Source organism: Nerophis ophidion, linkage group LG03 (genome assembly GCF_033978795.1).
Source record: "Nerophis ophidion isolate RoL-2023_Sa linkage group LG03, RoL_Noph_v1.0, whole genome shotgun sequence".
Classification (NCBI taxonomy): domain Eukaryota; kingdom Metazoa; phylum Chordata; class Actinopteri; order Syngnathiformes; family Syngnathidae; genus Nerophis; species Nerophis ophidion.
The window spans coordinates 87,930,727-87,946,396 of NC_084613.1; the positions used below are offsets into that span (position 1 = coordinate 87,930,727).

Below are 15,670 nucleotides of genomic sequence, written 5' to 3' on the forward strand. Positions count from 1 at the left end.
TGTTCCAAATAAGTGTTTGATGAGCATTCCTCAACTTTATCAGTATTTTGTGCCACCTTTCCCAACTTCTTTGTCACGTGTTGCTGGCATCAAATTCTAAAGTTAATGATTATCTGCACAAAAAAAAAAAAGTTTATGAGTTTGAACATGAAATATGTTGTCTTTGTAGCATATTCAACTGAATTTGGGGGCGGCATAGCTCGGTTGGTAGAGCAGCCGTGCCAGCAACTTGAGGGTTGCAGGTTCGATTCCCGCTTCCGCCATCCTAGTCACTGCCGTTGTGTCCTTGGGCAAGACACTTTACCCACCTGCTCCCAGTGCCACCCACACTGGTTTAAATGTAACTTAGATATTGGGTTTCACTATGTAAAGCGCTTTGAGTCACTAGAGAAAAGTGCTATATAAATATAATTCACAAAATTTGGCTTGAAAAGGATTTGCAAATCATTGTATTCTGTTTATATCTACATCTAACACCATTTCCCAACTCATATGGAAACAGGGTTAGTACTACCATTTACACAACTTGACAACTTCACTGCTTTTGGCTTTCTCTCATGTCTTTGGTCTAACGGCTTCCTTCTCTCTGATCGAGCGAACTGAGTGGAGGTCTCAATGGCGTGTTTCTGAATGCGGTCAAAAAGGCGGCGGTGACGGCGTGAGGATGAAGCCAACATGCAGACAGCGAGCACAAAGGACACCCTCAGGTGCACGTCCTGCATCCACAACACAAAAGTTTACCAGCAGTAAGGCCTGCTCCTGGAGAAGTTGCTGCTGGAGGATCTCTAACTGTCTCTGCTCCTCTTCCAGCTGCCTACGGATAAACTCCTGAGCAGCATGTGGAGGCAAAGGAGGAGGAAGACAACAGGAGCACGTTGAGAGAAGAAAAGCAACACACAAACGCTGACACGGCAAACAAGACAATGACGGATGATGAGGAGGAGCGGAGACTGGGGAGGAGAAGGTTAGACCTTTGGAGAGAATGTTGTATTCATGTGTTCATTTCAAGTGCTTGGAAACGATCATGTTGACATGAAAGGATGTTTGACATCCACGCCACAGTCGGACTGAGCTTTTTAATGCAGGCGGAGCAGCCGGGTGTCGTGCGAGCACAAAGGGAGTCAAACCTGCCGCCCCAGAACAGGCTTTAAGTGTTAAAAATGAACCTGAAATTTTGGATTGAAAGAAACTGTTGTTCTACTAGGCGTCCACTAGATGTCACAATAGCAAATATTTGTATCTTTGTCCATGATGGACTGAATAAACCGCATAATGTTGGAGGAAAATGAGCAAACTACATAAACAACATCCTGTATTTTGGACGGATAGATAGATAGATAGATAGATAGATAGATAGATAGATAGATAGATAGATAGATAGATAGATGGATAGATAGATAGATAGATAGATAGATAGATGGAGAGGTGTAAGACACAGTAATAGTAACAGACAGTAACATTAACAGGTGTAACACACATGAACAGTAACAGACAGTAACATTAACAGGTGTAACATACATGAACAGTAACAGACAGTAACATTAACAGGTGTAACACACATGAACAGTAACAGACAGTAACATTAACAGGTGTAACACACATGAACAGTAACAGGCAGTAAGATGGAGAGGTGTAACAGACAGTAAGATGGAGAGGTGTAACAGGCAGTAAGATGGAGAGGTGTAACAGGCAGTAAGATGGAGAGGTGTAACAGACAGTAAGATGGAGAGGTGTAACAGGCAGTAAGATGGAGAGGTGTAACAGGCAGTAAGATGGAGAGGTGTAACAGACAGTAAGATGGAGAGGTGTAACAGACAGTAAGATGGAGAGGTGTAACAGGCAGTAAGATGGAGAGGTGTAACAGACAGTAAGATGGAGAGGTGTAACAGGCAGTAAGATGGAGAGGTGTAACAGGCAGTAAGATGGAGAGGTGTAACAGACAGTAAGATGGAGAGGTGTAACAGGCAGTAAGATGGAGAGGTGTAACAGACAGTAAGATGGAGAGGTGTAACAGGCAGTAAGATGGAGAGGTGTAACAGACAGTAAGATGGAGAGGTGTAACAGGCAGTAAGATGGAGAGGTGTAACAGACAGTAAGATGGAGAGGTGTAACAGACAGTAAGATGGAGAGGTGTAACACACAGTAAGATGGAGAGGTGTAACAGACAGTAAGATGGAGAGGTGTAACAGACAGTAAGATGGAGAGGTGTAACAGACAGTAAGATGGAGAGGTGTAACACACAGTAAGATGGAGAGGTGTAACAGGCAGTAAGATGGAGAGGTGTAACAGACAGTAAGATGGAGAGGTGTAACAGACAGTAAGATTGAGAGGTGTAACAGACAGTAAGATGGAGAGGTGTAACAGACAGTAAGATGGAGAAGTGTAACAGGCAGTAAGATGGAGAGGTGTAACAGACAGTAAGATGGAGAGGTGTAACAGACAGTAAGATGGAGAGGTGTAACAGACAGTAAGATGGAGAGATGTAACAGACAGTAAGATGGAGAGATGTAACAGACAGTAATATGGAGAGGTGTAACAGACAGTAAGATGGAGAGGTGTAACAGGCAGTAAGATGGAGAGGTGTAACAGACAGTAAGATGGAGAGGTGTAACAGACAGTAATATGGAGAGGTGTAACAGGCAGTAAGATGGAGAGGTGTAACAGGCAGTAAGATGGAGAGGTGTAACAGACAGTAAGATGGAGAGGTGTAACAGACAGTAAGATGGAGAGGTGTAACAAACAGTAAGATGGAGAGGTGTAACAGACAGTAAGATGGAGAGGTGTAACAGACAGTAATATGGAGAGGTGTAACAGACAGTAAGATGGAGAGGTGTAACAGACAGTAAGATGGAGAGGTGTAACAGACAGTAAGATGGAGAGGTGTAACAGGCAGTAAGATGGAGAGGTGTAACAGACAGTAAGATGGAGAGGTGTAACAGGCAGTAAGATGGAGAGGTGTAACAGACAGTAAGATGGAGAGGTGTAACAGACAGTAATATGGAGAGGTGTAACAGGCAGTAAGATGGAGAGGTGTAACAGGCAGTAAGATGGAGAGGTGTAACAGACAGTAAGATGGAGAGGTGTAACAGACAGTAAGATGGAGAGGTGTAACAGACAGTAAGATGGAGAGGTGTAACAGACAGTAAGATGGAGAGGTGTAACAGACAGTAAGATGGAGAGGTGTAACACGCAGTAAGATGGAGAGGTGTAACAGACAGTAAGATGGAGAGGTGTAACAGACAGTAAGATGGAGAGGTGTAACAGACAGTAAGATGGAGAGGTGTAACAGACAGTAAGATGGAGAGGTGTAACAGACAGTAAGATGGAGAGGTGTAACAGGCAGTAAGATGGAGAGGTGTAACAGGCAGTAAGATGGAGAGGTGTAACAGACAGTAAGATGGAGAGGTGTAACAGACAGTAAGATGGAGAGGTGTAACAGGCAGTAAGATGGAGAGGTGTAACAGACAGTAAGATGGAGAGGTGTAACAGACAGTAAGATGGAGAGGTGTAACAGACAGTAAGATTGAGAGGTGTAACAGACAGTAAGATGGAGAGGTGTAACAGACAGTAAGATGGAGAGGTGTAACAGACAGTAAGATGGAGAGGTGTAACACGCAGTAAGATGGAGAGGTGTAACAGACAGTAAGATGGAGAGGTGTAACAGACAGTAAGATGGAGGGGTGTAACACACAGTAAGATGGAGAGGTGTAACAGGCAGTAAGATGGAGAGGTGTAACAGACAGTAAGATGGAGAGGTGTAACAGACAGTAAGATGGAGAGGTGTAACAGACAGTAAGATGGAGAGGTGTAACAGGCAGTAAGATGGAGAGGTGTAACAGACAGTAAGATGGAGAGGTGTAACAGACAGTAAGATGGAGAGGTGTAACAGACAGTAAGATGGAGAGGTGTAACAGACAGTAAGATGGAGAGGTGTAACACACAGTAAGATGGAGAGGTGTAACAGACAGTAAGATGGAGAGGTGCAACAGACAGTAAGATGGAGAGGTGTAACAGACAGTAAGATGGAGAGGTGTAACAGACAGTAAGATGGAGAGGTGTAACAGACAGTAAGATGGAGAGGTGTAACAGACAGTAAGATGGAGAGGTGTAACAGGCAGTAAGATGGAGAGGTGTAACAGACAGTAAGATGGAGAGGTGTAACAGGCAGTAAGATGGAGAGGTGTAACACACAGTAAGATGGAGAGGTGTAACAGACAGTAAGATGGAGAGGTGTAACAGATAGTAAGATGGAGAGGTGTAACAGACAGTAAGATGGAGAGGTGTAACAGACAGTAAGATGGAGAGGTGTAACAGACAGTAAGATGGAGAGGTGTAACAGGCAGTAAGATGGAGAGGTGTAACAGGCAGTAAGATGGAGAGGTGTAACAGGCAGTAAGATGGAGAGATGTAACAGACAGTAAGATGGAGAGGTGTAACAGACAGTAAGATGGAGAGGTGTAACAGACAGTAAGATGGAGAGGTGTAACAGACAGTAAGATGGAGAGGTGTAACAGGCAGTAAGATGGAGAGGTGTAACAGACAGTAAGATGGAGAGGTGTAACAGACAGTAAGATGGAGAGGTGTAACAGACAGTAAGATGGAGAGGTGTAACAGGCAGTAAGATGGAGAGGTGTAACAGACAGTAAGATGGAGAGGTGTAACAGGCAGTAAGATGGAGAGGTGTAACACACAGTAAGATGGAGAGGTGTAACAGACAGTAAGATGGAGAGGTGTAACAGATAGTAAGATGGAGAGGTGTAACAGACAGTAAGATGGAGAGGTGTAACAGACAGTAAGATGGAGAGGTGTAACAGGCAGTAAGATGGAGAGGTGTAACAGGCAGTAAGATGGAGAGGTGTAACAGGCAGTAAGATGGAGAGATGTAACAGACAGTAAGATGGAGAGGTGTAACAGACAGTAAGATGGAGAGGTGTAACAGATAGTAAGATGGAGAGGTGTAACAGACAGTAAGATGGAGAGGTGTAACAGACAGTAAGATGGAGAGGTGTAACAGACAGTAAGATGGAGAGGTGTAACAGGCAGTAAGATGGAGAGGTGTAACAGGCAGTAAGATGGAGAGGTGTAACAGGCAGTAAGATGGAGAGATGTAACAGACAGTAAGATGGAGAGATGTAACAGACAGTAAGATGGAGAGGTGTAACAGACAGTAAGATGGAGAGGTGTAACAGACAGTAAGATGGAGAGGTGTAACAGACAGTAAGATGGAGAGGTGTAACAGACAGTAAGATGGAGAGGTGTAACAGGCAGTAAGATGGAGAGGTGTAACAGGCAGTAAGATGGAGAGGTGTAACAGACAGTAAGATGGAGAGGTGTAACAGACAGTAAGATGGAGAGGTGTAACAGGCAGTAAGATGGAGAGGTGTAACAGACAGTAAGATGGAGAGGTGTAACAGACAGTAAGATGGAGAGGTGTAACAGACAGTAAGATTGAGAGGTGTAACAGACAGTAAGATGGAGAGGTGTAACAGACAGTAAGATGGAGAGGTGTAACAGACAGTAAGATGGAGAGGTGTAACACGCAGTAAGATGGAGAGGTGTAACAGACAGTAAGATGGAGAGGTGTAACAGACAGTAAGATGGAGGGGTGTAACACACAGTAAGATGGAGAGGTGTAACAGGCAGTAAGATGGAGAGGTGTAACAGACAGTAAGATGGAGAGGTGTAACAGACAGTAAGATGGAGAGGTGTAACAGACAGTAAGATGGAGAGGTGTAACAGGCAGTAAGATGGAGAGGTGTAACAGACAGTAAGATGGAGAGGTGTAACAGACAGTAAGATGGAGAGGTGTAACAGACAGTAAGATGGAGAGGTGTAACAGACAGTAAGATGGAGAGGTGTAACACACAGTAAGATGGAGAGGTGTAACAGACAGTAAGATGGAGAGGTGCAACAGACAGTAAGATGGAGAGGTGTAACAGACAGTAAGATGGAGAGGTGTAACAGACAGTAAGATGGAGAGGTGTAACAGACAGTAAGATGGAGAGGTGTAACAGACAGTAAGATGGAGAGGTGTAACAGGCAGTAAGATGGAGAGGTGTAACAGACAGTAAGATGGAGAGGTGTAACAGGCAGTAAGATGGAGAGGTGTAACACACAGTAAGATGGAGAGGTGTAACAGACAGTAAGATGGAGAGGTGTAACAGATAGTAAGATGGAGAGGTGTAACAGACAGTAAGATGGAGAGGTGTAACAGACAGTAAGATGGAGAGGTGTAACAGACAGTAAGATGGAGAGGTGTAACAGGCAGTAAGATGGAGAGGTGTAACAGGCAGTAAGATGGAGAGGTGTAACAGGCAGTAAGATGGAGAGATGTAACAGACAGTAAGATGGAGAGGTGTAACAGACAGTAAGATGGAGAGGTGTAACAGACAGTAAGATGGAGAGGTGTAACAGACAGTAAGATGGAGAGGTGTAACAGGCAGTAAGATGGAGAGGTGTAACAGACAGTAAGATGGAGAGGTGTAACAGACAGTAAGATGGAGAGGTGTAACAGACAGTAAGATGGAGAGGTGTAACAGGCAGTAAGATGGAGAGGTGTAACAGACAGTAAGATGGAGAGGTGTAACAGGCAGTAAGATGGAGAGGTGTAACACACAGTAAGATGGAGAGGTGTAACAGACAGTAAGATGGAGAGGTGTAACAGATAGTAAGATGGAGAGGTGTAACAGACAGTAAGATGGAGAGGTGTAACAGACAGTAAGATGGAGAGGTGTAACAGGCAGTAAGATGGAGAGGTGTAACAGGCAGTAAGATGGAGAGGTGTAACAGGCAGTAAGATGGAGAGATGTAACAGACAGTAAGATGGAGAGGTGTAACAGACAGTAAGATGGAGAGGTGTAACAGATAGTAAGATGGAGAGGTGTAACAGACAGTAAGATGGAGAGGTGTAACAGACAGTAAGATGGAGAGGTGTAACAGACAGTAAGATGGAGAGGTGTAACAGACAGTAAGATGGAGAGGTGTAACAGACAGTAAGATGGAGAGGTGTAACAGGCAGTAAGATGGAGAGGTGTAACAGGCAGTAAGATGGAGAGGTGTAACAGGCAGTAAGATGGAGAGATGTAACAGACAGTAAGATGGAGAGGTGTAACAGACAGTAAGATGGAGAGGTGTAACAGACAGTAAGATGGAGAGGTGTAACAGTGTTCATAGTGACCTGCTCTCTCTCAGCATGTCTTCTCTCCTCCTCTCGGCGGAGCTGCTCCATTTCCTCGTAACGTCTCCTCAGCTCGCGCTCACGCTGCTGCTGCTGCCGGGACAACAAGGACACAGGCGGGCGGGCATCAGGACGGCGACACACGACACTCGCCAACCAGAGAAAAGATGTTTGTTGCAAGGATGCTGGAGCCAAATGTGAGGGTACACTCTGGACAAGTCCATGAAGTGAGGGTTTTGTAAATTACCCATCAGGCATTGCAGTGGGTTTATAGGGGAGCAAGTTTTAATGATGGACGGTTCTGGGACATGTTTTATTATGTCCAGAAAGTATGTTGTGTAGTGTTGTGTAGAACATGTATGTTGTGTAGTGTTGTGTAGAACATGTATGTTGTGTAGTGTTGTGTAGAACATGTATGTTGTGTAGTGTTGTGTAGAACATGTATGTTGTGTAGTGTTGTGTAGAACATGTATGTTGTGTAGTGTTGTGTAGAACATGCATGTTGTGTAGTGTTGTGTAGAACATGCATGTTGTGTAGTGTTGTGTAGAACATGCATGTTGTGTAGTGTTGTGTAGACCATGTATGTTGTGTAGTGTTGTGTAGAACATGCATGTTGTGTAGTGTTGTGTAGAACATGTATGTTGTGTAGTGTTGTGTAGAACATGCATGTTGTGTAGTGTTGTGTAGAACATGCATGTTGTGTAGTGTTGTGTAGACCATGTATGTTGTGTAGTGTTGTGTAGAACATGCATGTTGTGTAGTGTTGTGTAGAACATGTATGTTGTGTAGTGTTGTGTAGAACATGTATGTTGTGTAGTGTTGTGTAGAACATGTATGTTGTGTAGTGTTGTGTAGAACATGTAAGTTGTGTAGTGTTGTGTAGAAAATGCATGTTGTGTAGTGTTGTGTAGAAAATGCATGTTGTGTAGTGTTGTGTAGAACATGTATGTTGTGTAGTGTTGTGTAGAACATGTATGTTGTGTAGTGTTGTGTAGAACATGCATGTTGTGTAGTGTTGTGTAGAACATGCATGTTGTGTAGTGTTGTGTAGACCATGTATGTTGTGTAGTGTTGTGTAGAACATGCATGTTGTGTAGTGTTGTGTAGAACATGTATGTTGTGTAGTGTTGTGTAGAACATGTATGTTGTGTAGTGTTGTGTAGAACATGTATGTTGTGTAGTGTTGTGTAGAACATGTAAGTTGTGTAGTGTTGTGTAGAAAATGCATGTTGTGTAGTGTTGTGTAGAAAATGCATGTTGTGTAGTGTTGTGTAGAACATGTATGTTGTGTAGTGTTGTGTAGAACATGTATGTTGCGTAGTGTTGTGTAGAACATGTATGTTGTGTAGAAGATGTATGTTGTGTAGTGTTGTGTAGAACATGTATGTTGTGTAGTGTTGTGTAGAACATGCATGTTGTGTAGTGTTGTGTAGAACATGTATGTTGTGTAGTGTTGTGTAGAACATGCATGTTGTGTAGTGTTGTGTAGAACATGCATGTTGTGTAGTGTTGTGTAGACCATGTATGTTGTGTAGTGTTGTGTAGAACATGTATGTTGTGTAGTGTTGTGTAGAACATGTATGTTGTGTAGTGTTGTGTAGAACATGCATGTTGTGTAGTGTTGTGTAGAACATGCATGTTGTGTAGTGTTGTGTAGACCATGTAGGCTGTGTAGTGTTGTGTAGAACATGCATGTTGTGTAGTGTTGTGTAGAACATGTATGTTGTGTAGTGTTGTGTAGAACATGTATGTTGTGTAGTGTTGTGTAGAACATGTATGTTGTGTAGTGTTGTGTAGAACATGTAAGTTGTGTAGTGTTGTGTAGAAAATGCATGTTGTGTAGTGTTGTGTAGAAAATGCATGTTGTGTAGTGTTGTGTAGAACATGTATGTTGTGTAGTGTTGTGTAGAACATGTATGTTGTGTAGTGTTGTGTAGAACATGCATGTTGTGTAGTGTTGTGTAGAACATGCATGTTGTGTAGTGTTGTGTAGACCATGTATGTTGTGTAGTGTTGTGTAGAACATGCATGTTGTGTAGTGTTGTGTAGAACATGTATGTTGTGTAGTGTTGTGTAGAACATGTATGTTGTGTAGTGTTGTGTAGAACATGTATGTTGTGTAGTGTTGTGTAGAACATGTAAGTTGTGTAGTGTTGTGTAGAAAATGCATGTTGTGTAGTGTTGTGTAGAAAATGCATGTTGTGTAGTGTTGTGTAGAACATGTATGTTGTGTAGTGTTGTGTAGAACATGTATGTTGCGTAGTGTTGTGTAGAACATGTATGTTGTGTAGAAGATGTATGTTGTGTAGTGTTGTGTAGAACATGTATGTTGTGTAGTGTTGTGTAGAACATGCATGTTGTGTAGTGTTGTGTAGAACATGTATGTTGTGTAGTGTTGTGTAGAACATGCATGTTGTGTAGTGTTGTGTAGAACATGTATGTTGTGTAGTGTTGTGTAGAACATGTATGTTGTGTAGTGTTGTGTAGAACATGTATGTTGTGTAGTGTTGTGTAGAACATGCATGTTGTGTAGAACATGTAAGTTGTGTAGAACATGTATGTTGTGTAGTGTTGTGTAGAACATGTATGTTGTGTAGAACATGTAAGTTGTGTAGAACATGTATGTTGTGTAGTGTTGTGTAGAAGATGTAAGTTGTGTAGTGTTGTGTAGAACATGTATGTTGTGTAGAACATGTAAGTTGTGTAGAACATGTATGTTGTGCAGTGTTGTGTAGAAGATGTAAGTTGTGTCTCTGTGTTGGTTCTGCTTTACAGCTTCACAGCTTCCTTGGACTGAGTCCCATCAGTTATTCAAAGTTACAGTCAGGTTTATTGCAGCTGTGTGAGAAACTTCAAGTCAATGAGACTCCTCTGCTTGAACTTAACACCAACAAAAGTTGACATGAGTGTGTCCAATAAACTTATATTCAACTGAATATACTTCAAAGACAAAATACTTAATGTTGGAACTGGAAGACTTGCTTATTTTCTGCAAATATTAGCTCACTTGGAACTTGATGCCTGCGACGGGTTTCAAAAAAGCTGCGATGGAGATCTTCCTTTATTACCTCCTGCTTCCATTGAAAGTCCAGTTTAGAAAAGTGTTTTATTTTAGATATGTAATCCTCCATGTTAAAAGTGCAAGCGAGAGGAAAAAATAAACGATCGCTGCTTGTTGTCACTTCTTCTGCAGCCGAGTAGTCGCAAGAAGGATCACTAGCGCCCTCTACCACCAGGAGGCGGGAGTCTTTTAATGACTCATATTTGACGCACGCAGCTACGGTATATTAATAAAACATAGCTGCTTACTGTTCTTTTTAGCATATACAATAGTTTGGACCTTAAATCCTACTGAATAGCTCTTAATCTTCTTCCCTTTATGTGATTTCAAATGATTGAAATCAGCCTCCTCCATTTTGAAAATGATGACGGGTGAAGTGTCACTCGTGACGTGACGAGTTTGACCCTGTGGAAATTCTAGACATGCGCTAATAAAAATAATATTTTGTGAAACGAGTTTGACCCGGCGTTAATCCTGGTAATGCTAAGCATGCGCTAATTATTTTGCGAAAGGAGTTCGACCCGGCAGTAATTCTAGACAGGTGCATACTATATACTATATTTGGCTTTTTGTTTGGATTGTTTTAGTTTGTATTTTTATCTTGTCTTTTTGTATTTAGCTTTTCTTTGTTTGTTTTTTCTCTGTCTTTTCATTTTGATGTAGATTTTTTATTTGAATGTATATTTTTCTTTTCTGTTTATTTGTCTTTATTCATGTGACCAGCGATGGCGAAAAGGAAACATATCGATGGTAACCATCGATATGTTTCCTTTTCAAGGAAATACGGTATTAAATACCAGTGACCACTAAACACCCGAATGAGGTTCTCAACTTGATTAAGTCGGGTCCACATTAATCCATTCGTGGTAAAATCTCTTATGTGTGACTGCCATCTACTAGTCACACTTGTCATTACTCCATGGACCAGATAAAATAGCTTCGAGGTCAATAAGCACAACCGGAATTATTCCATACATTAGGCACTGTGAAAATTAAAATATTTAAATTGCTCCGTAATATTTATACTAGGAACTCATATTGGGACTTCCTTCTTGTAATTCCTAATTTGTCCTAAGGAGGCAGCAGTGGGTCAGTGCTCCCCATCACACACCACAACACCAAGGAAACCCTCCCCCCCCCCACTCTTACTTCCTCCAGCCGCCGCCGCTGCTCCTTCTGCTCCTCGATGCGCTTCTGTCTCTCGGCCAGCAGGAGGCGCTTGTGCTCCTCGTTCTGCTGCTGCTCCAGCTGCTGCCGCCGCTGCGCCTCCGTCCGCTCCTTATTGGCCAGCTGGAGGCGCAGGAAGTCCCGGCGCAGGGTCGACTCCCCGGGGATGTTGATGATGGAGCTGGGAGGCGGGAGGCGGGAGACACGGACATGAAAAAAAAAAGCGGGGCGGGCAAATCTTTGCGAGGGAGCGTCGGGGCGCGACACTGACCTCGGCTCGCCCGTGTCTCGTTCGTCGTCCTCTTCCTCGCTGCCGCTGTACTCGTACTCCGTCTCGTCTGACACAAACACAAGGAGTCACCGCCGATGGCCAAATTCCTCACGCGTCACACTTGGGGCGGTCGGGAGAGCGGCCGTGCCAGCAAACTGAGGGTTCCTGGTTCGATCCCCGCCTTCTAGATACTTTGACCAAGACACTTCGGCCTTGCTCCTGATGGGTGGTGGTTAGGGGCCTCGCATGGCAGCTCCCTCCATCAGTGTGTGAATGAATGGGTGAATGTGGAAATAGTGTCCGAGCGATTTTGAGTCCCTTGAAGGTCGAAAAGCGCGATACGGGTAAAACTCATTTATGTATTTCCCAATTCATCCACTTTTTCAGGACAAAGTTTGAATTTGGCAGCGACAGAGAGGATCCACTCGGGCACATTGCAGCTCAAACGTGTGCATGGAGCCATGATAATGACAACTGTGGAATGTACAAAACCCCCAAAGCAGTCAAGTTGTCACCTTGTGTAAATTGTAAATAAAAACTAAATACAATGATTTGCAAAACCTTTTAACTTATATTTAATTGAATGGACTGCAAAGACAAGATATTTAACATTCAAATGGGTAAATATGGTTATTTTTTGCAAATATTAGCTCATGTGGAATTTGATGGCTGCAACAGGTTTCAAGAAAGCTGGCACGGGTGGCAAAAAAGACGGAGAAAAGTTGAGGAATGCTCATCAAAGACTTATATGGAACATCCCACAGGTGAACAGGCTAATTGGGGACAGGTGGCTGCCATGTTTGGGTATAAAAGCATCTTCCATGAAATGCTCAAGTCATTCACAAACAGGGTCACCACTTTGTCAACAAATGCCTGAGCAAATGGTTTTAAGAACAACACTTTTCATCCAGCTATTGCAAGGAATTTGGCGATTTCACCATCTACGGTCTATGTTGTCATCCAAGCAACGTTATCATGGACGCCCCTGCTTATTTCAGCAAGACAATGCCAGGTCACTTGTTACAACAGCGTGGCTTCATAGTAAAAAAGTGCGGTTACTAGACTTAAGCTGTACATCAAGCAAGAATAGGAAAGAATTCCACCTGAAAAGCTTCAAAAATGTGTCTCATCAGTTCCCAAAACCTTTACTGAGTGTTGTTAAAAGGAAAGGCCATGTAACACACTGGTAAACATGCCAACTTTTTGCAATGTGTTGCTGCCATTAAATTCTAAGATCATGATTATTTGCTAAAATAATGGAACGTTAAAGGCCTACTGAAATGAGATGTTCTTATTCAAACGGGGATAGCAGCTCCATTCTATGTGTCATACTTCATCATTTTGCGATATTGCCATATTTTTGCTGAAAGGATTTAGTAGAGAACAATGAGGATAAAGTTGGCAACTTTTGGTCGCTAATAAAAAAGCCTTGCCTGTACCGGAAGTAGCATATGATGTGCGCGTGACGTCACGGGTTGTGGAGCTCCTCACATCTGAACATTGTTTACAATCATGGCCACCAGCAGTTAGAGCGATTCAGACGGAGAAAGCGACAGTTTCCCCATTAATTTGAGCGAGGATGAAAGATTTGTGGATGAGGAAAGTGAGAGTGGAGGACTAGAAAAAAAAAAGGCCAGGGCAGTGGGAGCGATTCAGATGTTATCGGACACATTTACTAGGATAATTATGGAAAATCCCTTATCTGCTTATTGTGTTACCAGTGTTTTAGTGGGATTATATAATACCTGAAAGTAGGAGGGGTGTGGCCACGGGTGTGGTGACCGCCAGTGTCTCTTAGGGAAGCCATGCAGCTGTAGCAGGCCGCAAGCTCCGCTGATGTCTACAGTAAGAGCTGACTTATTACCACAATTTTCTCACTAAAACCTGCCGGTTGACATGTGGTCAGGAACCATGTTTGCTTGACCGCTCTGTTCCATAGTAAAGCTTCACCTTTGGCAATTTTAACCAAGGAAATACCGGCTGTGTTTGTGTTGCTAAAGGCGGTCGCAATACACCGCTTCCTACCTACATCATTCTTCTTTGACGTCTCCGTTATTAATTGAACAAATTGCAAAAGATTCAGCAACACAGATGTCCAGAATACTGTGTAATTATGCGATTAAAGCAGACGACTTATAGCTTGGATCGGGCAGGAAAAAAATGTCCCCTACAACCCGAGACATCACGCCCACGCATCATCATACACGTCATCATACTGCAACGTTTTAGCATGATACTTCCACGCGAAATTTAAAATTGCAATTTATTAAACTAAAGCGGGCGTATTGTCATGTGTTGCAATGTTAATATTTCATCATTGATATATAAACTATCAGACTGCGTGGTGGCTAGTAGTGGCTTTCAGTAGGCCTTTAACTATCTTGTCTTTGCAGTCTATTTAACTGAATATAAGTTGAAAATGATTATTAAATCATGTTATTCTGTTTTTATTTAGCATTTGCACAAGGTGACAACTTCCCTGCTTCCGGGTGTTGTTGATCATGTGAGAGTGTGGACGGAGGTTTTTTCTCACCTCGCTCTCCTCGCTTCTTCTTGGTGCGGTCGATGTGGTCCTTGAGCTGGATGCGCACCTGCCTCTCGTTGGCCAGCTCTCGGATGAAAGGATGCTTGAGCAGCTGCTCCGTGCTCGGCCTCTGACCGTGACTTTTCACCAGGCAGCTTTCTATGAACAGCTGGAACTTCTTGGACCTTCCAGCACACGGGACAAACCACAACATTCACTCAATCCTGCCGAAAAACCCCAATACAACTTCATTTTCTACCGCTTGTCCCTTTCAAGGTCGCAGGAGGGGTGTGCTGGAGACTATCCCAGCTGCATTCGGGCGCTATCCTTACATCACAACATTGTTTGTCAACACTGTCTGCTCTCATTTTCTCGCACATTCGACCCTTTGATGTTGTGTGTACCTCCACTCTGTCCTCCTCCTGTCTAGGCCTGCTGTGTGTGTGTGTGTGTGTGTGTGTGTGTGTGTTTGTACAGTAAATGTATATGTACATGTATGTGTATATGTATATGTTAAACAGTGAATGTACATGTATGTGTATGTTTGTACAGTAAATGTATATGTACATGTATGTGTATATGTATGTTTGTCCAGTATATGTATATGTACATGTATGTGTGTACAGTGAATGTAAATGTACATGTATGTGTATGTTGTACGGTAAATGTATATGTACATGTATGTGTATATGTATATGTTAAACAGTGAATGAACATGTATGTGTATGTTTGTACAGTAAATGTATATGTACAGTATGTGTATGTTTGTACAGTAAATGTATATGTACATGTATGTGTGTACAGTGAATGTATATGTACATATATATGTATGTTTGTACAGTGAATGTATTTATACAGTACACTTTAAGTGAGGGATGGGTCAAAATCTATATATATATATACGCTATATTGCCAGGAGTATTTGGCCACCCGCCTTGGGAACATGGAACTGTCCTGGACCATTCAAAGTTCCTTTACTGGAACTTGAAACCTAGATAAACAAACCCCACACCATAATTCCTCCTCCACCAAATTTCACACTCGGCACAATGCAGTCCGAAGGCGTCGCCACTGCTCTAGAGTCTGGCGGCGACGTGCTTTACAACCACTGCATCCCATGCTTTGTGTCAGACTTGGTGATGCGTGGCTTGGATGCAGCTGCCCGGCCATGGAAACCCCTTCCGCGAAGCTCTCTGCGTGCCGTACGTGGGCTAGTTGGAAGGTACGCATTAAGCTCGGAGCTCTGCAGCAACTGACCGTGCAGAAAGTCTTTGGACTATGTGCTTCAGCATCCGCTGAGAACTCTCTGTCAGTTTACGTGGCCTACCACTTGGTGGCTGAGTTGCTGTTGTTCCCGAAATCTTCTATTTCCTTATAATAAAGCCAACAGTCGATTTTGGAATATTTAGGAGCGGGGAAATTTCACGACTGGATTTGTTGCACAGGTCTAACAACAATATGCAACACAA

The 15,670-nt window shown here is 42.9% G+C and overlaps 1 protein-coding gene across 11 annotated transcripts in view; it reads right to left on the reverse strand.

Moving 5' to 3' along the window:
- The window catches only part of tnika (TRAF2 and NCK interacting kinase a), a 174,246-nt gene that overhangs the window by 63,883 nt on the left and 94,693 nt on the right, over positions 1-15,670 (reverse strand). For 7 of the 11 annotated variants that reach the window (XM_061896300.1, XM_061896296.1, XM_061896293.1 and 4 more), the window contains 5 exons: positions 14,211-14,386; positions 11,678-11,744; positions 11,389-11,587; positions 7,178-7,270; positions 742-828 (listed from right to left, as the gene is read on the reverse strand). In XM_061896300.1, the coding sequence (XP_061752284.1) occupies positions 742-828; positions 7,178-7,270; positions 11,389-11,587; positions 11,678-11,744; positions 14,211-14,386 (622 nt within the window). The remainder of the gene's footprint in view (positions 1-741; positions 829-7,177; positions 7,271-11,388; positions 11,588-11,677; positions 11,745-14,210; positions 14,387-15,670) is intronic. The other 4 variants (XM_061896301.1, XM_061896297.1, XM_061896299.1 and 1 more) reach the window with 1 other exon arrangement.